The 24,998-nt window shown below is 36.9% G+C and overlaps 1 protein-coding gene across 1 annotated transcript in view; it reads left to right on the top strand.

Annotated features, from left to right (window-relative positions):
* Positions 1 to 4,368: 4,368 nt before the first annotated feature.
* The window catches only part of LOC137389635 (microsomal triglyceride transfer protein large subunit-like), a 38,723-nt gene continuing 18,093 nt past the window's right edge, over positions 4,369 to 24,998 (top strand). The window contains exons 1-10 of the mRNA XM_068075697.1: positions 4,369 to 4,531; positions 6,579 to 6,758; positions 7,445 to 7,635; positions 8,817 to 9,052; positions 11,738 to 12,135; positions 12,464 to 12,601; positions 12,710 to 12,924; positions 18,118 to 18,241; positions 19,539 to 19,568; positions 21,415 to 21,599. Coding sequence (XP_067931798.1) covers positions 4,369 to 4,531; positions 6,579 to 6,758; positions 7,445 to 7,635; positions 8,817 to 9,052; positions 11,738 to 12,135; positions 12,464 to 12,601; positions 12,710 to 12,924; positions 18,118 to 18,241; positions 19,539 to 19,568; positions 21,415 to 21,599 — 1,860 coding nt within the window. The remainder of the gene's footprint in view (positions 4,532 to 6,578; positions 6,759 to 7,444; positions 7,636 to 8,816; positions 9,053 to 11,737; positions 12,136 to 12,463; positions 12,602 to 12,709; positions 12,925 to 18,117; positions 18,242 to 19,538; positions 19,569 to 21,414; positions 21,600 to 24,998) is intronic.

Genomic DNA, 24,998 nt, shown 5'->3' with positions numbered 1-24,998 from the left:
GATAGGATGAATTGAATATGTCGAAAGATGGCCACGCTAGTTGGCGATGTAGCTTGCACTTACTAACCAAAATTGACATCACATATTCAAACAGTTACACACCTTCTTACAAAGATTAATAACTTCCCAATCACAAGTAGTAATCGATGATTTTGCTGCATCACAATGATATGCAATATAGGTTACATTTTGTTTTGTTAGAGAGAACCTGTTTGCTTTTTTTCTCCACCTAGAGTTTGCCGCACTTATGGTTATATCTTGGTAACTGTAATCTATTCATTGTCCCCCTTGCAGAACTTAATACCCATGAGAATGTAGAGCACTCACAGATGCAAGACTCTGAAGATGAAAGAAGTCATGTGATCAGAGTTATTGAGTCTGCTGAGGCTCAACATACTCCAGAGGTGACTCCCGTACCTCCTCCTCCTCGTCCTGATACAAGTATGTAACTTGAAGATTTTACATGGAAGGCTGTAATTAGTTGTATGTGACTTATTTTTACGAACAGCCGCAAACTTTTGATGTTATATTCACAAGAGCTTGAGTTCAATGCATGTAACTGCAGTGGTTTAATAGTGGAAAACAACAAACTTTTGATAGAACTCCAACACATAACTTACTACTTCAAAAGCAGGTGCTCCATCCATTAGGCCAAAGAGATACCGAGTCTAAACCATGAGCATTATCAGATTCATAAAACCGCATTTAATATTCAAGTACATTATTCAAGTACAAGTATATTTGAGCTAATCTGCCAGTATTTTCAGCACTTATAAAATATTTGTATTCATGGAAATTACTCAAAAACCTGATTCGACTGTCAAACCTGATTTTGAAGCGTCCAAGGTCATTCCTTACTAGTACTCAATAGCTAGTTTCTCCATAACTCAATACTAGTACCCAGGCAGTCTCTCGTGTGCCATGAAAGATCATCGGGTGAAATAGCTGTACATGCATTGAATACATCATTTTTATGCAACACTAGTGACTGGTTGACCAGCGCAGTTGTTAAATTGTCGGTCTACCATGCTGAGCGGAAAAACTATCAAACTCCTGAAATTGTGAGGAATATGCTATGAGAATTCAAACACTTAAATAAATATGCAGCTCCATACATACTTCCCATGTGTACCTCTATGCCTATCCCCTATTGCGTACCTCTTTGCCTATTCCTCTATGCGTGCCTCTATACCTAACCCCTATGTGTACCTCTTTGCATCCTCTATGCATATGTCTATGCATACCCCTATGCGTACTTCTATGCTTAATATCTACCCATACCTCTTTGCAGACCCCTATGTGTACCTCTATGCTTAATCCCTACCCGTACCTCTATGCATACCTCTATGCGTGCCTATATGCCTATTCACCTCTGTGTACTTCTATGTCTAACCCTATGCGTACCTCTATGCCTAACCTCTATACATACATCTATGCTTAATTCCTAAGCATACCTCTATGCATACCCTTATGCATATCTCTATGCATAACCCATATCAGCAGAAATTTCGAAAGCTTTGTAATATGGAAATGAGAATGGATTTTTAAAATTAGTTTTGATGGCCAAACATAACACACTCATGTTCAATGAGCAACGAAGCAGATGAACAATAATTGTATTTTTAGATGTCTTTAAAATAGTTGTGAAATATTGTTTTAATAAGTGTTGCCTTCTTCTGTTAATACTACTTCTGAAAAGCTCGTTTATACTGTAATTGTAGAAAAGACCAAGAGAACACAACTCTTGCAGGAACTATGTGAAGATGCAATGCAAGACTTAGTTCAATACATTGAATCAGGACTGTAAGTAATCTTATCTGCACACAACTGGTAGTCTTTGATTCTGTGGCTGTGTTTACACTGAATGTATTTTAACAACATGAATGAATAACTACCATACAAAATGTATATGTGAACAATACAGTCAAACCTCTAGATGCCCCACGATACATGTATAAGAGGTTTTATTTGAAAGAAATGTTTTGAGCCAAACTTTTGTTTGTTAATAATTTGAAGCTTGGGATATGAGTGGGCATTGTGAGTAAAATTGACACTAGTATAGCTAAAAGGAAAAAGTGGTGAATAAATTTCAAATAAAAAGTTAACAAAATGGTCCAATTTTTACAAAAACTTACATGTTTTTGTCCAATAATGTAATAAAAAGTTCATTTGCATCATTGAGAAAATTACTCTTTACCTTTAAAAGTTATAAAATGATTCTTCTCAACCACCTTTGCTGGCCACATTGAACGGCTCATATAAAAACAAAATAATATCTTTCTTTCACATAATCTAATTCTTTTTTTCTAACTCCAACTGGTGAAGTGTGTACAAATACTGTAGTTATTATTAAAAACAAGTATATTTTCATAATTTATCATGATAATAAATTGATTTTTTAGGTCTGGAACACGTTAATTTGATTTGAGTTATTTTAAATAGCATTAATTTAGTTGGCATACAAGTTGATTGATGTGCAAGCTCATGAAATAAATTTTATTTTGGAAATATTACAATAATAAGAGCAGTTTGAGGCCTTCCTAAATAAATAATTTTAAAATCACATTCTTTGTACTTGTTTGTTATTTTTTCACAAAACGCTTCAGTGACGCCGTCTCTGATTAGATGACCACGCTAAATGTAAATCTTTTGAAATTTTTTTCGGCATTGCTTGATGCATTATTAAGAACAGAATTGCCGATGCTATGAGGGCGTCAATTTATGCAGCTCCTAACAGACACAAAGTCTAAAATAATGATAAACCATTGCAGTCTTACAGACGCCCAGTTGCAGTGTATCTCAGACATCCTTTATACTCTTGCTGGCCTCCATGATAGATCCGTAAGTGGCTGGGCTGAACGACGAAGAACTACAAGCTCTGTTCTCACCACAGCTAAGGTTGTCTTGAACAGTCCCTCTCTAGCCAATGAGATCCTCCAATCTGACTTGCTGCAGAACAGTGTATTTTCAGGAAGAGGTCAGTGTCAAAAAGTAGTTTACTAGTCACTGTGTGTTGATGATATAGGGACTTTTGCTGCTAAGTACATGTTCTGGCGTGTGTAATAGTAACATTTATGTAGTGCGTTCCCTCATTCTGTAGTTATTATGCTCTAACATATTTTTACAAGGCATCTCGAGTATTTATTACAATTTTGAGGATAAAATGGATTCTAAATTTTTTGGTAACGTTAGAATGATTTTGCATTAAAATTTGGAAAATTTATTTTGTAAAATGTGTCTGCACTTAACATATTTTAACAATTTCAGCTTTTGTAAATGTTTAGTATAAAGTTGTCCTCTATTGCTCTTGGTGCAAAGCTTGTTTCTTACTATTGCTTTGTATTGAGAGCTAGACTAAGTCAGAGGACCTTGACATGCTTTTATGCCTAACTCCACTTTTGCAAATGACCCAACACAGGCTGCTCAGTTCAGTATTCTGAGCAATCTATTCCAGTTGAATGAAAGCATAACAGCAATTAATTTTATTAATCACATAATATAAAATTTTTTATGTCATGTAAACCGCTTTTTGCAGTTGACAATATAAAACACATCGGCTATGAAGCCTGGCTAGACACTGGCAGCTAATCTGATAATCCACTGCTGGTGTATTCTTTATTACAATTTCTCTAAACCAAATATATGCAGTTTGTCTGAGCAGCACCTCCTTGGTTAGCTAGCAAGCAGCAAAAAGTAGTAACAGCTCTTCCTTCAGAAAGAAATACTGAAACTTTGTTTCAGCCAATCTTTGAAGTTGCCGCTGTGGAAGCCTCAGTTATCTTTAGAAAACTCCAGGCAGAGTCTAACATATGTTTACAATATAATACTGCTTAAATTAATACCCAACAGCAAGTCATAGACTTAAATCCCTTAGCAAAGCTTGAAAAGAACTGATGTGTTCAACAATATACATCATATTATCTATGATTGTGTTTCTACGTATTATAATTTGTTTTTGTGATGATGATAATATTTTGTAAAAGCCTCAGGCTAAGGATTTGCTTCATAGCACGAGTAGATAACTGCCGGTCTAACCACTATGATGTGTTATTGTGGTCATTGGCTCACACCATTACTTTTTAACAAGCGTATTGAACAACTATAAATACAGTGCAATAAAATTACCTTTACATTACAGTAAAGACCTTTACATTACATTAAAGACCTTTGCATTACAGTAAAGTTCTTTATCTCATAACAATTTTCACAAAATATGAAGAATTGTTTGCTGTCTCACCTCATTCAAAGGTTAATTATAACACTGCATAAAAATACACCTTATGTAGAGAGTATACCCGGTTGAGATTGGGAGCCTGCCTTGCTTAGGTAGAGAGGCTGCCCTGCTGAGGTAGGGAGGCTGCCCTGCTGATGGAGGGAGGCTGCCCTGCTGATGGAGGGAGGCTGCCCTGCTTAGGTAGGGAAGGTGCTCTTTGCAGTAGGGAGATTGTCCTGCTGAGGGAACGCGGCTGCCTTGTTGAGGTGGGGGAGGCTTCAGCGTTGAGGGAGGCAGGCTGCTATGCTAAAGTGAAACGTGGGACAGTTGCTGAAGCAGATGAGAGAGAGTGTATAAAAGTTGCTGTTCAAAATTTAAAGAATCAACTGATTTAGCAACCATTTATAGGAAGCAGCAGATTTTACAAAAAAATGATGTATATTAAAAACTACTTTGTGTATGAAACAATAATAGTTTACAGGAAACAATATACTAAATACTAAATATGTTTTTGAAACTACACTGATAGTTTATAAGAGACAATATATTAGATAGTGTGTATATTAAACTACAATAATAATAACAATAAAAATATTATATTTTAGTCCTATTATAGCTTTTAGCTATATTTAGCTAAATATGGCTATATTATATTTAAGCAAAGGCCTAGACTCACTTATTATCAACCATTTGTTTGTGAAGACAGTTTCAAATATAATAACAATACTAATAATAAGAACAATAATAACAATAATAATGGTAACTACTCATCATCATACAACTTGGTCATCAAACATTGTCTAAACTTTAGACAGTTTGTCACACTGATAGGATGCGAGTTGTATTTCTAAGGCAGGCACAGCAGCTTCAAATAAAGGATGTAAACACTAGACATGGCAACATACTCACCCTTAGTTTGTTATTATTACATGAGCATCTTTACTTGCTGGTCATATCCTACCATCACTCGTTTAGGATTTAGTTATTTTTTTCTGTTCATATTATTCTCATGAAATTGATTTACCCTTTTACTACTTTACAAATAAGTTTTGCACTATAGATTATCGTATATTATGTTCAAGACACACTGTCTCATATATTATCAATCGACAGATAAATTATAGTGACTACAACTTTATTGGCTGGTTGTGTTATTTGTATCATATGATAACTTCTGTTATTGCGCTGTTACACATTCTCTTGTACCCTTCCATTCTCTGACAAGGCTACAAAGGGCATGTGAAACCATCAAGTTATGTTGTAAATACTATATATATACTCTTCAAGGTGCCTTTGTACAAGGTCCTAGGTTTACAAACATGGATGTTGATATGCAGGACAGTTCATTCTTCTTTTACTTGGTTTACAGATTACAAGACTTCAAGTATTATCAAATGTATAAGTAAAACAAATAATTTTGCATAAAAATGCGGTTGACTTTGGCATAAAATAATCATTTTGTAATTTATTTTACTGATTAAACAAAGATCAGAATACCAAATCTCTCAAAATATATATTTTACATAAATACAGCCTTTGTTTTTGAAATTCAATTTAATTGAACGAAAACACGTCTTTAATTCGTTTTAGCCATTATCTGATAAATTGCCTCTAATGTTCCATAACACTCTATACAACCTCAGTATTACATATCACTCTATGAATAGTAGCCTTCAGTATTAAATATAACTCAATAAATATTAGCCGTCAGTATTACATATAACTCTATGAATACTAGCCCTCAGTATTACATATCACTCTATGAATAGTAGCCTTCAGTATTACATATCACTCAATAAATATTAGCCCTCAGTATTAAATATAACTCTAAGAATACTAGCCCTCAGTATTAAATATAACTCTATGAATAGTAGCCCTCAGTGTTACATATAACTCTATGAATACTAGCCTTCAGTATTAAATATAACTCTATGAATACTAGCCCTCAGTGTTACATATCGTTCTATGATCGATCTTCTTCAATATTCTGTGTCATTCTACCAATGACCACCCCAAGTGTTACGCATCCTTTCCATGGATGATAACCCTTTATGTTCCATCTCATTTTATGGATTACTCTATGAATGATAGTCCTTAGCATTTTATATAATTTTCTGAATCACTTGTTGAGCGATAGTTTTCAATGTTTCTATCACTCTATGAATAATAGGCCTAACGTCAAACATCACTCCATGAGTTGTAGTAATTCTCAGTGGGCCATATACTACGTGATGACTACCATTATTTTACTATTGGACGAGAAAGTCAGCAATGTCATACTGATGCCTGCCTTGCATGCTGAGCATTGTTGGTGGCTTCGTTAGACATTCCTTTTACTATATTGAAGCTTTTTCTTAATACGTAGAGAATGATGTTGATATACTGGCATTAGCTGATGTAGCGCAAACTCTAACAATGGCCAAAGCCATGATGTCTCCTCCGAAGGATAGAACAGAACTGAAGAATTCGCTAACTGTCGTCATCACCGGTCTTGAGAATGGTCAGTACACCAAGGAAGAAATGGATACACTGTCCCACGCACTAAGTAAGTGTGCTGCTTAAAGAATATATATGTATGTATGTTAGTGAAAGTATGCTCGTAGCCTCAAGGTCCTCGTGTTAGCTCAGTCTATATATGTGTCCCGCTACTGAAGGAAATCTTAACCACAATTGCTACTGTATCGTAGGTGATTGGCTCATCAATGAAAGGGTGTAGGTAATACTCCATAAGGTTGTTGTGACTAGATTAGACATTTAAAGAGCTTGCTATGGTGCATAGAAGTTTGCTTAGGATCTATGATGCTCTTGTAGTGAGATTATATGATGGTGGTCGCTAGTGAGGGGAGAGATAGAGAACTTATTGAGAGTCAACTGGTGCCCAACCACTAATGGACCACAGATCCTTCTATTATAATTTGCTCTAAAAATATTTTAACATTTACCTCCTGCTGTTTCTTATGCTACCATGAATCCTTTCTCTACTGTGACATCATTCATTGATGTTTATCATGGTATATTTACGTATAGACATAATCCTTTAGTTACGCTTTGTAGCTTTATTGATAGTCCTTGACCTTTACAAAGTTCTGTCACGCTGAAGTATTTACCATGGTAACTAATGTCTCTGGTTCACAAAGCAAACTTTTCAGTTTAATAGGTCATGCGCTCTAAGTTCTCTTATCTACGTAAAAATATTTTTTGAATCAATCGATATTCTATAATTTTTTATAGCTAACGCTCTTGATGTAAAGGAACCGGTCACTGAGCCGGTCAAGGATGTCGAACTGCATGGGATGATAGGTAAGAAACCGTTGCACGTGAGCAGTGAGTTCCTTGGAGAAACTCTGTCAGCCATTTCCATCCGCCCTGATGGACTCAAGCGATACTCCTATAAGAGCCTCATCAACCCTGACCTTACAAAGGTGAGTTGCTTAGTAGACTTTGGATATCATCTACTAGATTTTATTTTAGTGATTTCATGAAACAAAGGCTAATGTGGGAATTAGTAACAAAAATGTAACTGTTGTCACGCCATCGTAGATCCTTTGTTATAATTTTTAAAAAGGCCACTTTTCATACCGAATGCCTCGGATGGCGCACCCAGAGGGTACACAAGTGAAGGTGCACCTATATGGTCAAGGGTACATTTCAGCGTGCATCATTCTTATTCTTAACTCACCCTTATTGCTCATTATTTTATTTATTCATTTTCTCAAACGCATTTTAGTTTGTTTCATTTATTTTTCACATAGTTATATGTATTGGATTTGTTTAAATGCTAAATAGAAAGTTGAACGTTAAGTTTTCGGGTCATAAAACAAATTAAAACAAAACACAACGTATTCTTAGAAAAAATTTTGCTCCTTCATAAAATGGTTTAGATATATAAAGCAAATATTGGAATGAAATACTTGACTGCCCTTGCAGTATTAGTCAATTGGCTTTGTCAACCATTATGCGGAGTGAGTGTGTTTTGGTTTTAATTAATGTGAGATTTAATAATTTTTAGCTTGCTATAAGCCCAGTCTTTTAGATATAACTCCAGGACAGGATTAAAACACATCCTCACCACAATGCGCTTATGGTTTTATGGAAAAAAACTGTTGGCCGACGTTAAATTTTTAGTAGGCTTTCTAAGAAAGTACAATGTTGGAATTACATGTAAATGAAGCATTAACATTATGCAAAACCATGTGGTGCTAGTTGGAAAATGTTTTATGGTAAGTTTTAAGTAAAATTGGGTTTTAAAAAGTTGATTCAAATGAATTTTCACATCATCGGTATGTGACTGTTTAATATAGCCACGTTAAAATTTTTCCATGACCGGAAAGATTTTCTAGCCATGGCAGGAACATGCCACTTCTTAGTTTAACAATGCATCTCGTTATGAACAATGCCACCTTTGACCATGTTTTTCGTTTTGCTTTTTATTTCTAGAAATAAAATTTTGCTTAATTATACGTGTTAAAATTAAATTGAAATGTTACAGTCGCGTTTTCAAACCATGAACAAGTTAGCAATGTGGCTTGAAAGTCTAAGGCTGGTTGTAGTTATCTCCACAATTTTTATGCTGGCTGCTATTTATGATCAAGTTGTTCTTCAGGTTGAGGGGGTAGTTGGTACACCTGAAAAGCAAATGGGCCGCAGGCTAAGCATGCTCTCAGATGCCCACATAGCGACAGCAGGTATGACACAGTTTGGAGAGGAGGAAAGGTCGCGGCGAAGATCCAGTCTACCGACAAAAGATTTTGTTCTTCAAGGAATTCCCAACCCTGTTGATGAGGAGGATGATGAACAGGAAGAAGATGTCTGGGAGGCCTCCATGCATGAAGTCAAAATGTGAGTGCTGACATATCAAACATGCACTCACTGTGGGTGTCTTCAGATTACTTACCTATAATCTAGAAAGTGTAAATAATGGAATACAGTTCAATCTCCGTTTTATAAATGTTGCCGAACTCGAAATAACCGGAATTCAGTCAATCAGCTCCAGATTTTTTACTTCAGGGCAAAAAGATTTTTTGACGAAATGACACGATTATCAAAGGACAATTTCTTTCGTTATTTCCAGTGGTCAACACCAGAATGTATTTGCTGTGGTTTATCAAACACTGACAGTATTTTGTGTAATCTATAAGCGAATTTATTTTCATACGTTCTTTGCCTAGCACACTTGAGCTAGTTCTCAAAATTGTCAGATTAAAGGAAATGAAGTTTTAATACAGGTTGTCATGGATACAGAAATCCATTTCTAAGCCTAGCCTGTCCTATTGATAAAGTATTTATTATAAACTCAGCGTACTTTATGTGTTACTTGCTCCTTCAGTATGCCTGATAGAAACCAATTTAGAAATGCTCAAAAATTTATTTTTTAGTATTAAAAAAATATTTTTTGTAACAGGAAAAATTTCTTTTTAAACAGCCTTCTGGAATGCAGTGTGGTTAGAAACAAAAGTTTGGGCACTATATATCCCATCCATAAATTTGGAGTTATCTCCTATACGATGCATTTGCTGGCGCGTGACTGACTTGGTTATTGCTCTATCGATTAAAGGATGCCCGATTAATGAATTCAATAGAAACATTTTTAGCGTACTCCAGACGAGTTTTTATTTATCAAGATTTCTATTATTGCAGCCGACAAAGATATCAGATATCACAATATCAGATAGTTATAAAGATATCAGGCTATCACATTCAATCATGCATCAACATGCATGAGCTTGTCCACTGTCAATTTGGTTCATAAAATTGAAACAAAATAAAAACTGGCAGAATTTATCTACAAATAAGGAGGGGTACGAGATTAAATCACCCTTTTATGTGAGGGTATAAAGCTTTTGCTGTTGGTTTATTCTCATTATTATTGAATCTATGGCGCCTTACAGTGCCTCGCGTTGCGCGTTCACAACTCGAGTTGTACAACTCGAGTTGCCGTGTTGTACAACTCGGCCTGGGTTTTTGATGAACTCGAGTTGTGTTACGCAAAACTAGCACGGGTTCGTAAAAAAAGCAAAGTGAGTAATTGGGGTGTCTCATTTACAGAAATTTAATAATAATAACTTAAATATGTATACATATTTAAATTATATATATTGGTGAGATTTGCGCATATTCATTTCTATAAATATAAAGAGACAAAAACAATTGTATAATGTAAAAAGCAAACTAAAAAACAATCTATATGAGAACCGAGCAGCAAATTTTTTTTCCTAAACGGGTTTACATACGGCAGTGAAATTTTGGCTCATGATTGGCTTTAGTAATTGAGTTTTAGTAATCAAAACCTACATCATTACATTGAAAATCAATAGTTCTAATTAGAGAGGAACACAAAATTCCAAAATTTTGTTCAAAATGGCTTAAATTAATGAGTTTTAAGTGAGCGCCTCTTACGTTTTAACAGCACTTTTTGAATGATAACATCAGTTTTGCTACGTTATTTAGAATTTTGTCTTCATTTCTAATTATAACTATTGATTTCTAATGTAATGATGTAAGTTTTGGTTACTAAAACTCAATTACTAAAGCCAATCATGAGCCAAAATTTTACTGCCGTATGTAAACCTGTTTGGGAAAAAGAAATTCGCAGCCAGCCGGGCAACTTCTTTTTCAAATGAAAAAAGAGTCATCTCTCTAGAATCTGACAAGAAACTGAATGAACACCGAAAATGAACATAGAAATTATTTCAACGGCGTTTAATGATGCACAAAAAGATCCATATAGCTAGAGAAAATGAAACGATGAGATGTTCTTAAGCCGAGTTGTTGAACTCGAGTTGCTGTTGAAAGAACTCGGCTTGGGTTTTGATGAACTCGAGTTGTGCAACTTGAGTTGTACAACTCGAGTTATATTTACAGACTTGAGTTGTACAACTCGAGTTGTGCAACTCGAGTTGTACAACTCGAGTTGCAAACTCGGCACAGTATAATTCTAATAATTCGCTATTAGCTCTAGTTTTACAGTACATACATAGTTTAATTTCTATTAGCTAACGGGTGCCTATTGATGTACCGTTGTTAATCTAACCAGATCTACGGTTATGCTACCGTAATACCAATATATTGCACCTTACTTTTGAAAAGTCGCGTTGCGCGTTCACAACTCGAGTTGTGAACGCACAACGCGAGGCACTGTACGGCGCCAAATTGAATCTGTTAGTGGTCATGTTGTCTATGTTAGTGGTCATGTTGTCTATGTTAGTGGTCATGTTGTCTATGTTAGTGGTCATGTTGTCTATGTTAGTGGTCATGTTGTCTATGTTAGTGGTCATGCTGTCTATGTTAGTGGCCATGTTGTCTATGTTAGTGGACATGTTGTCTATGTTAGTGGACATGTTGTCTATGTTAGTGGACATGTAGTCTATGTTAGTGGTCATGTTGTCTATGGCACTCACCCTCTTTCTAGCTAAACAAAACTAACTGGGTTTGATGGCTGACTAGTATATTATTTCATCTCAATTCATTCAACATTGAGAATGCTTTTTATTGTAGTCCGAGGCAAACCCTTTATTTATGTTGTAGTACCAACAGTGTCCATATCAATGATATCGTAAAAGAGCAAGATAAACTGGCAGCAACATCTCATGGGAAGGCTTCATCAAATAAAAACAACAGTTCACTAGATGAAATGGAAAAAGGACAACTCCTGAGCAGTGACCAATTAGGAAATGAGCATACCGAAGCATCAGACGAATCAGAATACTCTAAGGCATCCTTCAGCCAATCGCTAAGTCCAGGTCGTACTCCAGAAGGTAACGACGAGCAAATGAACAACAATGCACACCTGAAGGGCATCCGGCGTGATGGGCTGGTACAAGTTGGCTGCGATATTACAAAAACGCCTCCTTCTCTTAGCGAGTGTGACACGCATAAGCAGGTGCATGAAGACGCGATAGTTGACACTAGCCTGCACGCCGAAGGTGAGAGTTAATGCTATTGTAGACATTTTAAAACTATCGACTGCTTGGCTGTTTGGCAGCTTGCAAAATTATTGTGGATATTTTGGTCTTAACCTTTTTGCTCTCAGTGAAAAAACTGAGGTTTGAAAGTTTATTTTGCACAAATATTACAGTAATACTATCAGCTATCTAACTGAATGCACAGAAACCTTTTGGTCTGTAACTGTGCAATTATTGATTAATCAATTAAAAATTAATCAATTATTAATTAATCAATTTATCAATTAATGGCTGAAAAAACTTGACTCTACTAGTATTAGTAAATAGCTTTTTACGTTTCATGCTTTAGTCGCCGAACAAAAGGCTTCTCTCAACACAGACTCAGATTCATCAGTATGTCCTGTTCCAATTGGGGAGAGTGACTCATACACCCCATCACTTACACCACCTAGAAAAACCCTCAGTTATCCCAAACCTTCCAAACCAGGTTTGCAGTAACTTGAATAGAAATATGTTACTAATGCTTTAGTATGAAATACCTGCTATTCATTGACTTGGGTGGTTTCCTGTACCACTTTTACTATATGTTCACTAGGTGGGGCTAAAGTAGTCAAGAAGGTTACGCGACCAAAGCCAGCCCACTCCGATGCCGCCAAGCGAGTTCTCAAGGCTTATGGAGCAGACAATGTCAAAGGTCATTCAACCGTCGCTGAGTTGGCAAATAGTTACGCTAAGGCTATGAGTAGGCAAAGTGCTGCATTGAAGACAAAGGCTAAATCAACTTCATCGAAAAAAAGCAGTGCAACTAAGGTAGGGTTTGTCTTCACTAAATTATTGTGCTAGGTCATACTCAACCTTGATCCTTACCAAATACCCAGCTGAGAACCAATAGCGCTATGGAAAGTTCTGCTGTATTTTAACTCATAGTCATCTCAGACAACATTCCATTGATGTCTTGAATCGTTAAGCCTTATTTAGTAACATGTTATCTATGTTTATGACAGCATTTTTACATAAATTGTTTGTCATTCCAAAGACAGCTTTAGAGTGTGAGGATCTTTATAATAAAACTACTCTTAAGTTGAAAAGGCTGAAAACTCTTTTGATAAGATTTAACTAATTTGATAGTTTGTTTTTGATGGGCTGATGCGAGCTTAATTTTGACCTTGACCCATGTTTATGTGCTTTTTAAGAAATTAAATGTAGGCAGTGCAGTCCTTTTATTTTAATTTCACAGAAAGTGCGACTCAACCAACATATTATGCATGTTAACATGTTTTATACAAATTCTGTGCGTTCTTTTACTTATTGGAGTAAACTGATTGCCCTTGTCTCTAATCGGAAACATTCATGACAAGCTAATTGCATGCTTTGTTAGTAAATTTGGGTAGCAGCCCGATATGCAGGTAGCAGATGTGCAGTTAGCAGCCTGATGTGCAGGTAGCAGATGTGCAGGTAGCAGCCCGATGTACAGGTAGCAGATGTGCAGGTAGCAGCCCGATGTGCAGGTAGCAGATGTGCAGGTAGCAGCCCGATGCGCAGGTAGCAGATGTGCAGGTAGCAGCCCGATGTGCAGGTAGCAGCCCGATGTGCAGGTAGTAGACCGATGTGCAGGTAGCAGACCGATGTGCAGGTAGCAGCCCGATGTGCAGGTAGCAGCCCGATGTGCGGGTAGCAGCCCGATGTGCGGGTAGCAGCCCGATGTGCGGGTAGCAGCCCGATGTGCGGGTAGCAGCCCGATGTGCGGGTAGCAGCCCGATGTGCGGGTAGCAGCCCGATGTGCGGGTAGCAGACCGATGTGCGGGTAGCAGCCCGATGTGCGGGTAGCAGCCCGATGTGCGGGTAGCAGCCAGATGTGCGGGTAGCAGCCCGATGTGCAGGTAGCAGCCCGATGTGCAGGTAGCAGCCCGATGTGCAGGTAGCAGCCCGATGTGCAGGTAGTAGACCGATGTGCAGGTAGCAGACCGATGTGCAGGTAGCAGACCGATGTGCAGGTAGCAGACCGATGTGCAGGTAGCAGCCCGATGTGCAGGTAGCAGATGTGCAGGTAGCAAATGTTTCTCGTACATCTGTCTATCAGTTAGAAATACAGAACTGTTTTTTCTTTCATTCTAAAAAGTCGCTAACAAATTTTTTTATTTCAAAGTCAGTTTATTCTCTATTTATTAAACTTGCATAAAACCTTGTTCCAATAAATACCTTCAAAGTCACCTGATGAACAATGTCTGTTAGTCTCTGATGTCACTTCCTTTATCATTAGACTGCAGATGCTGTTCTCTCCGCTTACTCTGTAAAGAAGAAGTCATCAAAGAAGTAGAAGGTGGGTAGCTGGAATTTTTTTGTCAATCTAATCATGTATTTTAACCTTGGCAGGATGAATGTGTTAAGCTAGGTGGTAAAGGCTGTGGAGTTGGCTTCTCCTTCTTAGTGTCATATTTATAGCCGGCGAACAATAAGACATGTCTGATTGGGGACTTCCTGGAATAGATTTCTAAACCCAAACTTTTTGCTCAAATTACTCGCAACTTGCTAAACTGAAAAAACTGCTACATACAGTGAAACTCGGATAACTCAAACTTCAAGGGACCGAGCAAAAGTGTTTGAATTATCAGAGTGTTCAAGTTATCAGAGCACTGTCACAAGTCCATGTATTCACTTATTTATTAGTAGATACATGAACATATACAAACTATAATATAAATCAAAAGCACAAATGGCTTGTTTCAAATTAAATGCTTCTAATGTAAAGTTTAAAACGTTTTTATCAAAAAGTATAGAGATTTTTCTATCACTTGAGATTGGTTTGTTGTTTGAGGTGATGTTATTGCCAGGACGTTTTTTAGATTGACATTGGCAAAACTTGATCGTTGCTGAAATGCTCAAAGAAAAGACATCTTTTTCTTTTGAGCGTTTTACCCACGATCAATTTTGCCGATCTTTCTTTAAGTTTATGGAAAGATTACCTTACTTTACCTGGGATTCGTTAAGAGCAACACTCCGAGGCAGTTGAATTAAAAGTTTTACGAGGTTTTACGGTACATTGTATATCACTCACGCTTTTTGAATGGATACTTATTGAATGTACACACGTATTTTGTGTTTAGGTCAAACGATGAATAGTTTTTTTTAGCTAAGATAACGTATAAGTTTGATTACAACATTTTTTAAGACGTTTTAAACATTCAACATTCCGACGTTAATTCAACACGGAATCAACGTCGGAAAACTAATCATCATGGGTTAGCCGGGTCACGCGCTCAAGGATTTTCGCCACGCAAATACAAAACAAAAACAACATGCTGTTTTTGTTTTGTATGTGCGTGGCGAAAATCCTTGCGCCCGTGGCCGGGCCAGTCCGTGCTATTCATCGTATAGCAGTATAAATCAAATTTCACTAAACCTTTAGAACAGTCGTTGACAAAAATATTTTGCCGATGGAGGTAATAACGACGCTTATGAATTACGAAAAGTGGAGGTTTACCTCTATGGCTTGGAATAAAGTGATTTTCTAAAGCGATAGCAACCGTTTCGGTAGCCGTTGGGCAAAAAACAGTTCGTTATAACAGTGTTGAATTCGAGTTATATAGAGCCATTTATCATTGCGTGGGAACGGACCAAGCAAATTCAGTCAAGTTAACCATGTGTTCGCTATATCCGAGGGCGAGTTATCCATGTTTCACTGTATTTTTCTGTAACATTTGATCCTAAATTTATTTTTGCACTTTAGGTTCCACCTCGGGCTCACTATTTTTCTTCTCTTCCTGTGACCTTGAAATGGCCTTCTATCACCTATGTCCACTCTTCCGCTTGTGACCTCACATCTCACTCAACGCTCATCAATGCTCGTTCCTGTGCCTTGGATGGAGCCAACTTCAATATATATCATTGCATATAGATTGCCTGTTGTCTGTCTCAACCTCTTTGCCCGTGTACAGCAGCAATAAAATGTGCTTCAACCTTCTTAGCTGTCTCTTTGATATAAATTGGGCTGGTTATGAGTTGAACTTTTGTGAACAGCAGGACAGCGCTGACTTTCATGCTCAACATATCAGCATTTAGAGTTGCAGTTAGTAAGAAGTCTTTCATGGGCATTCATAGGTAAGCCAAGGAAAGAGGACAACTCTTATTTTATATAAAGTATAATTATTGTGGTTTTATAGACCAAAAATGAAATTAATTTAATTTAAAAAATTATTTTTCTAAGTCAGCTTCAGCAGGTTTTGCGAAACATAATCATCACAAAAACAAGTTCTATAATATAATCGTGGGTACGTTGTCGAACAAAATTGCTCAGGTCCGCCTTTCTACGAAATTTAGATCTATGGCTCGCTGTTGTCTTTTAATGTAAACGGTACTATATTGTTATTGCAATAGCATTCAAGTCAACAAAGTTTAATACTACTTCCTTTTTAGTTTTTTTTATCTAATTTATTTAAATATTACAAAAAGCTCATCCAAAATCTTTTTTATTTGGTTGCGGTACAAATATGAAAGCATCCTACTGTTCAGCTTTTGCTATAGATGTGCCTACATGAAAATGTTCTATTAGCAGCAGTAACAATAAGTAGTCAACCGCATTTGAACCTACTAATGCATCGACTACTGTAGTCGATGCATAGTCGATGCATAGTCGATGCATAGTCGATGCATAGTCGATGCATAGTCGATGCATTCTAGTCGATGCATAGTCGATGCATATATCTGTAACAGATATAGACTCATTAACTTCAGCAAATACCGCTAAACTATGTCAGCAAGTTTAGAGTTGTCCACTCGGCTAGAGAGTTAGCGTGAGGTCTTGCAGTGATCAGCTGGTCTGGAACTTCAAGGTGGTGTCAGCTGTTCAGTGGTCAGCCATCAGGAGTTGTCTTAAAGTGTAAATTGTGTATAAATACATGCATGTACATTCTATCTATTATATATACACTATGCGCTAGTACAGATTATGTAGGCCAAGGTCAGCAGGCGCACTGATTTTATAGTAAGTTCATTTAAAATTTTTGTATATCATAAAGGCTGTTTAATAACCTTGTGTGTAAGGTTAGCTTGTATGACACTGCACTGTTATCAAATACGAGCTGCATACTGCTGACACAGGCTAAGATAATTCAGTTTATAATGCTGCCTCCTGTAGTAATATTGGTTCCTGTATTAATGTTCAAAGGCCTTTGCGTTTATTATCCTGATCACTAAACCTGCCATGTCCAGTTAGAGTCCATCGCTACTTTGCCTATCTTCCATGGCATAAATTGTGTATACCCTCTGCCTCATGTATTAGCTATAGATGTTTACTACCTGCTTGACAAGTGACAGTTTGTACTTTGCCCTTACGACAAAGCGCGGCTCGCTCGAGTTCAAATCCGTGACTTATTAGCCTATCAAATAGATCACAATGAATCATGAATCATTTGGCAAGATGAACATTGCATGGCACTCTTAACCTCTCTGAATTGGTAGCATTTAAACTAATCAAATGTTGATATTAGAAAAGTTACGATGTCACTTTTGGTCATCACGCCTGAGCATTGACAACATGGAACAGATTTTGGCTTCCCATGATGCTTGTCAGCGTAGTAGGAGGTGGCATTTGTAAATGACTTTGCTTGGAGGTGTGGCCTGATAAAATGTGAAATTTTGCTTATCTTGCTGAAAGCATTCAAACAACCATAGCCAGCTGTTTGCCTCAGGCAGTTTCCAGTCAGCAAAGCATACTGTAGTGAGCAATTAATTAGCCGGTTACCTCCTCCAGTGGAGATTAGCCTAATCCTCAAGCCTCTTGTGGACTAATTAGATTAGAGCTTTCGTAGAACCGCTTCCAGCTACGTTCCACTGTTCTCAACTTCCTAAGCTATCTCGAAAGCTTTGTTTGCATGATATCATGATATCACGACTTGGCTTTGATTTGACCTTTCAACCCTGGCATTATCTCTTATCATTTGAGCTAGGCAAAGTTCATAGGGCATTTATTACTAACATTACTCTAAGCTGTCAATCCGCTAGTAGCTGTCTAGGAACCCACACATTAGCATCACTGCCGGTCTTACAGCAGCATCCCGAGAAGCCGCAATGACAAGTCGAGGACGAAGAGCATGCCTTGCGCATGTAATTCTATGCTTTGTTACAGCTAGTAAGTACTTCCTCTTATCGATATGTGGACAAGCTTGTGACAATCGTTAGAAATAGCTTTACTTGGCTGTCTCCAGGCTGGCTGACCAATGAGTCTGGAGTAACTTCTAAGATCAAAATTTCATGCTGACCCGATGATTGAGCCGTTTGATTCATATGCTACAGTTATGCAGCTGGTGGTTTGCTTGATAAAAACACTAGCTTTGTTTCCTAGGAAGCATGTTAAGATGCGTTTACACCAAGACGATTTATAGGAGTTGCTTCCACGCCAACAAAGTCCGTTTGGGTGTAAAACGAAAAACGGTTGAAAAAATGCTTTTTTCCAGTTGCTGACACAATCAGTGAAATGCTGCTCAGTATCTTTGTTTGTTTTTGACAGCTGTCATTGATGGATTGCATGTGGACCAATCATATCGGCGCAATGTTAGTAGCGCCTAAAATGGAAGCAAAAGGAATGGATATTGATGCTGTATTTCAATGGTTAAAAAGGGTGACCCATTTAGTATAGTCGGAACTTACTATTCTTACTAATTACTATAAGAATTCCTATAAGTATTAGCATGTATATGATATGTAGCAACGACTCGACTTCCTTTTGCGCTTATGGTAATAAGCAGTCAAAATAGAATGAATATTAATGTTGTATTTCATTGGTTAAAAAAGTGACCTACTTAGTATAGTCGGAGTTTGAGTTAGTTTGGTGTAAAGTCTCTCTAAAAACGTATTTCAAATCGTAAACAAACTAGAAGCCATTCCAACTCTCTCAGCGGAAACACAACTCCAACAAATCGTACTGGTGTAAGCGCACCCTTAGTCATACGGGACTATTATTGTCGAGTTTTAATTTAAAAGGTTTTACTCTGAAATGAGCGTGTGTATTCGTATCTTACATGGTAGCTAGTGTTTGGCATGCTGCTGACTATCATGGCCAATTTTATACGTTGAATGAAAATTTAGAAGCAAAGAGTTGGCCAATCGATTAAAAAGTAAGGGAACATAGTAATGCTGCCGGTTGGTCACTCATCCAAACTTTCAAGGCATCATATTGGTCTATAGGAAACATGGAAAAATGGAATGAAAAATAGCTGCAGTTCTGTTTTCTTCGCAATACCTTAAATTTTAATATCGAAAGTCACAAAACTGCAGCTATTTGAAGATTTTGCTGACTGCTGGCTTGACAGGCTTGGACTAGCTGATGTTGGGTGAGTTGCTGATCACACTGGCTGACGTAGCAGCTCAACATAGAAACTGATTGGCCTCCTTATTCGTGGTTCTCTACACTTTTTAATTTTTGCTAGGTGCAGGCCCAGTTCGACCCTCATCAGCTAGTGAGTACGCCTACGCGCTCAGGCTAATTCTGGTTGCACGGGTTCCCAACAGCTGTTAGTCATCCCTTTCCTCTCTCTTCTATTGAAGAGGCTAAATGCTAGAGTCCTGCTTAATCTGGCCTCCGGTTAGCTCCCTTGTTGTAGCAGTTATTGTTTCTTTACATCTCAGGGTGTCTCTCAGGATCTCTCTGGATTTCCACACACTAACCTTATATTTCTTGTAAGAAATATCTCAATATTTCTTACAAGAGCTTTCAACAAAATGGAGGATTGTGGAGAGAAAATTAGTATCCTGGTCACCAAATGCTCGAATTAAGCGACTTAATTATTAGCTTTAGGCAAGCATTTAAATAAAACTCTGGTAAAATATGGCAAAAGGAGTTTTCCACCCTTTTTTAATGTTCAGCATTAAAGAAGGCAGTCCTCAATTTTGTGTTTTATAGTTAGCTATGCACATTGGCTCATTAAATATTTGCAGGCCTTATTGTTGTACTGCTGAGTGAATTTGCTAGAAAAGCTTTAGCTGAGCCTCAAGTGAGATGGTTACAAAATCTCTAATGCGGTCAAACCTCGAGTTACAAAGTTAATCAGTTTTGATATTTATTTTGTATGCCAAAACGATCATATGTTAAAGCAAAGGTTCTTATAAGAATGCATTGTATTTAGTGTAAGTTGGTCAACAATCTATAAGAGTAGGTAAAGTTTACAATAGAAATATGAAGTTAGTCTATCTTATAAACTGGCATACTGTAGCTGATGTGTCTTTTTACAGATTTATTAAATTTTTAATTGGACCTTAATTATTACAGCCTCTCCTTTTTACTCATTTCTAACTTTTGTTCCTTTAAATCACATTTCTTCCATGATAACCACTTGGCATCATTTGAAAATCTCCAAAGAAATGATCTAAAGACATTTGCTCTATTTTTTCTATAAATTATTTTTATAATCCTTAAAAAAGAACTAATTGCCTTCCGCCTGTTTTCACACATTTTATCTGTATTTATTTTTAAAGAATGCTTGAAGCACTGTGTAGTAATGTTCAGATAGTATAAAACAAACTTATTCGGAAAAAACTCAAATTTGACATTTTACGTCAAACATTCATTATGTGATCGTAAGTTGAGGTTTGACTGTGTCGCTGTGTCTAACCATCACTTTCCTGTGGCGACACAGTACCAGCTTTCCTGTGGCGACACAGTACCAGCTTTCCTGTGGCGACACAGTACCAGCTTTCCTGTGGCGACACAGTACCAGCTTTCCTGTGGTGACACAGTACCAGCTTTCCTGTGGCGACACAGTACCAACTTTGTGTCTAACCATCACTTTCCTGTGGCGACACAGTACCAGCTTTGTGATTGATTCAGCACCCGCATGAGCCTCCAACACTGCTCTACAGTTTACAACCCTCATGGATACGGTAGGAAGATGTAGTTGTCATGATTATACTATACCTGTATCTGCCTTGCACTTTCTTTCTCTAGAGAGGGACTACTTCTAGTAAATTGTTGCAAGTAGAAAAATCTTTGTCAGAACTAGTTCGATATGTTTTGACCTGCGCTATCCTGTTCAGGGCAGTCTGAACCTGTTCAGGGCAGCACCAAACTTTTTAGGGCAGCATTAAGCTGCTAAGAATAGCACTAACCTGTTCAGGGCCTTACTAACCTGTTCAGGGCATCAATAACCTGTTCAGGGCATTACTAACCTGTTCAGGGCATCAATAACCTGTCCAGGGCATCCCTAACCTATTCAGAGCATCACTAACCTGTTTAGGACATCACTGGCCAACTGACAAGTAATCTAAAAAAGTTGAATCTTCTCTGGCACTAATTGTGTTTGTTGATAGCCTGTGCCATCCACTTTGACGCTGGAAAGATCTATAACTATCACTATACAACTGATGTCTCTCTGAATGAGGCTAACGATCAGAAAGGAGAGGGAGCTCACCGGGCTGTCGGGTACAGCCTTGAGGCAGAGCTGAAGCTAAGCGTCGTCTGGAAGAAGTCCTATGATTATCTTTTTAGACTTGATGTAAGTAGCACTGATCGCTGTTGACAGCGATTAGCTTGTAGCAGTTGATCTTGCTTTATTTATTCTCCCCGTTTCCCTGTTGCCATGGTGAGGCTTCAATAATCCACAGCTAATGTTCTTGCTGCATTAGATGTTAGTTTGGAGTGCTCTGCGAAGTGTAGTTGTTGCTCTCTTTAGTCGCTAGCTCGATCACCCCAAGCAGGTGCCAGCAAGTGAGTCTCCCACAAGTAGTGGAACTCTGCTGTCTCCAAACAGTTCGGAGGGATTGATATGAGTTGAAATTTTTATCTTTCCCACGGACTATTTTATTCTGCTGCAATTGCAATATGTTTCGAGTCATTGACAATGCTACAAGCCATTTGTATTACATTTGATTATTACGTATCACCGATATGATGTTAGAATAAAAGTTAAGTAACAAAGTAAAACTACACATGTCTTTTATTTCTAAAATGCTTGGCATAAATGCTAATTTTAAAAAGACAGAATTTAAAATTTTAATCAGTTTGAGGTTTAATTAAAGGATTTCACAATGAAACAATTTGTCGAATATCACTCATCTAACTATCAATTCATTATTTTCGATTGAACATACTTAACCAACAATCGAGTTAATTTTTATTGTCAAACTCCGCACGAAACGTTAAAAATTTCAAGCAATTTAATAGTCAAGTATATATATTTACGCGTAGTTCAGAGGGTATCAAAGGGTAAGATTCAAATTGAATAATGCGGTGCAAATCTGTTGCTGCTACTAAAAAAACTTTTAATATCTAAGATATAAAAACAGTTATACATAATCTTTACTATTAGATGCAGCATGAAGGGGCGCACACTGTATTACAAGCGGTAAAATAGCAGTGCGTAGAGAAATCAGGCTAAATCTTACCGACCCGCATTCACACTGTCAATAGTTTTATTAGTAGTCATGCAGACAACTCCTGTCATTTATTTTTGCGATTCATCTCCCCCTGTGTCATATTGGCATAAAGGTGATGAGATATAGCGGGTTCGCAGTTGTTTGTGGTGGCCGCTATAGAACTGCTGAATGATCTATTTTCTTGCACAGCAACCTGCTTGTGGTACGATTATTATTTTTGTATGACCTCTAAACAATTGGCCCTGTGTCAGTGTTGTGTAGTTTATAGTTTTCTTCTGACATCTCCTGTATTTCACGTATTTTATGTATCTTAGCTTTCACTTTGTATTAGTAATTAATAAACAATAAAAAATGAATATACAAATAACCAATAACCATGCATAGTTAAACAAGTAATTAAAATAAATTAACAGAATTAAATATAATTGATATTTGATGTTGTATTATTGAAAGTAAGCAGATTTGGGAGCAGACAAATCTGCGCTGACAAAACTGAGCAGACAAAAAGAGGTAAACACTTTTTATACTTAGATAACTCATTACAAGTACGAAGCTTTCCTAAAAAAAGAACAAAAAACATTTTGTTTAAAAAACTTTAATATGTAATTTAATTATTTGGTTTGAAGCTAAATATGATAGCTCTAGATAGATAGAGCAGACAACTTGCAGTTAGAAACTGTTAGTTTTAAACTGAATGTAATGAGTAATTCAACAATGAAAACGGTAACAGGTGCTATTACGCCAGCCTCGTCATTTACTGATGATAAAATGATAACGAAAGGAGGGAAATTATCATAAATAATCTCAACTATTTATTGTCATGACATCTAAGTATTGTATATTTCCTATAAGCTACAACTACCCTGCTTTATATGAAGGCGTTACGTTACGTCTCAGCTTTCACAGCAGACTTTTTCTAGGCAAATTAATTTTTTAGATTACATGAAAAATCAAGTATTGTTTTGTCAGCAGGATTTGTTGCATCCAAAAGCAATCACAAATAAAACCAATCATGGATGTTGTGTCACATGGCAGGCAGTAAATATCAATATCAATGTACATTTTAGGTTTTACTTATGAACTTTGTCCCTTTGACAGGGTCGAGAGGGCCAAGGAGCAGTAATTGATATCGAATTTGCATAGCTTATCAGCTCATTGTTGCTGTCAGCCATATCCAAGACCTGCTTCAAGAGCCTCCTTGCTATACTAATAAGAGCCCCCCTGTTGCACGTGTTTGACCTACTTATTATTTAGTGAAATTTTAGAAGAGATCATTGATTTAAGCTAAAATCGATGTTGAAATATGATTAAAAACTTCTATTTTTCATCTTAGTTTAATCTTCTTGACACTGTTGCAAGCAATCGCAATTCATGATATTGCTGACAGCCCATTCTCTCACATTGTACACCTACCTTCACACACCTCTATCTACAGTCTACTCACTGATGTATAACTCTCTTCTGTCTACTCAGTTGTGCGTTAAAGGATGTGGGGCGTTGGCAAAGTCTACATATTTTACGAAAATGTTTGTATCAAGCAGCCAACTTCCCTTCAACTAGTAGTGATCTCCTCAGAGACTCATTTTAACCTTTTGATAATGTTATTCAAAAGTGGTAAAGGTCAATTGCAAATGTGAATTATAAGTATACTTACCTGTAAGCCTCATGCTAAGGTTGATATATTATTATCTCATCCTTTCCTTTATCCAAGGCTTTTGTAAGACGTGTTGTAAAATAGCCTAAAATTCGCTGTAGTAGCTAATTCTACTACCCATATCGCCCCTAATCTTTTAAATAAGATGCGCAATAATGAGGAATCTTTGTCTAGTATGTGCTGCTGTCTACTTTTCTGAATCATATTATTATTAATGTTGTATTTAAAAGTCTCTAAAATTTATTACTGTTTGATCTTTAATCTTGCTTTGCTCGAATTTGTTTAAATGTTACAAAATGGTGCATGTGAAAGTTCCAATTCTTTTTTTGAAAACAGATACTTTTGCAAGTTTTCACATGCATGCTAATTTACAGTATAAGTAGCAGTTAGGTGTACCTTCGTGCAGAGATAGACTAAGGGCAGTAATTCTGAATTTCACCTTGAAAAATCAAAATATAAAAAAAAGCTATTACTTTATATACAGTTAAACAAATTTAAGCTTTCAAAATGAGATTTCAGTAAATGATCCGACATGTCTCTACATAGCAATTTAGTGCATTTTAATAGATTTCTTATTTTAATTTACGCTCGCATCTTTCCATTTGGCAACAGGTCAATTGGTTTATCACTGCTTATTAGTCTAGCAAATCACATCTTTGCACAGAAGTACAGTGTGAAGACAAATGAAAGGCAGAAAGATGAATTTTAATTTTAAATACAAACTGTCCACAACCTCATTTTAAAAATAGTATTGCTATCCCCTTTAACAATGCTCCACCTAATACATGTTCTCTTAATAGAGAAAATAATTTTAAACACTATTTGTCAAACCCTTTGTTTAATTTGATTGACTAACTGTTGTTCT

This window comes from Watersipora subatra, chromosome 3 (genome assembly GCF_963576615.1).
Source record: "Watersipora subatra chromosome 3, tzWatSuba1.1, whole genome shotgun sequence".
In the NCBI taxonomy this organism is placed as follows: domain Eukaryota; kingdom Metazoa; phylum Bryozoa; class Gymnolaemata; order Cheilostomatida; family Watersiporidae; genus Watersipora; species Watersipora subatra.
The sequence above is the reverse complement of the archived record's forward strand: the minus strand, read 5'-3'. Positions and strand labels throughout refer to the sequence as shown.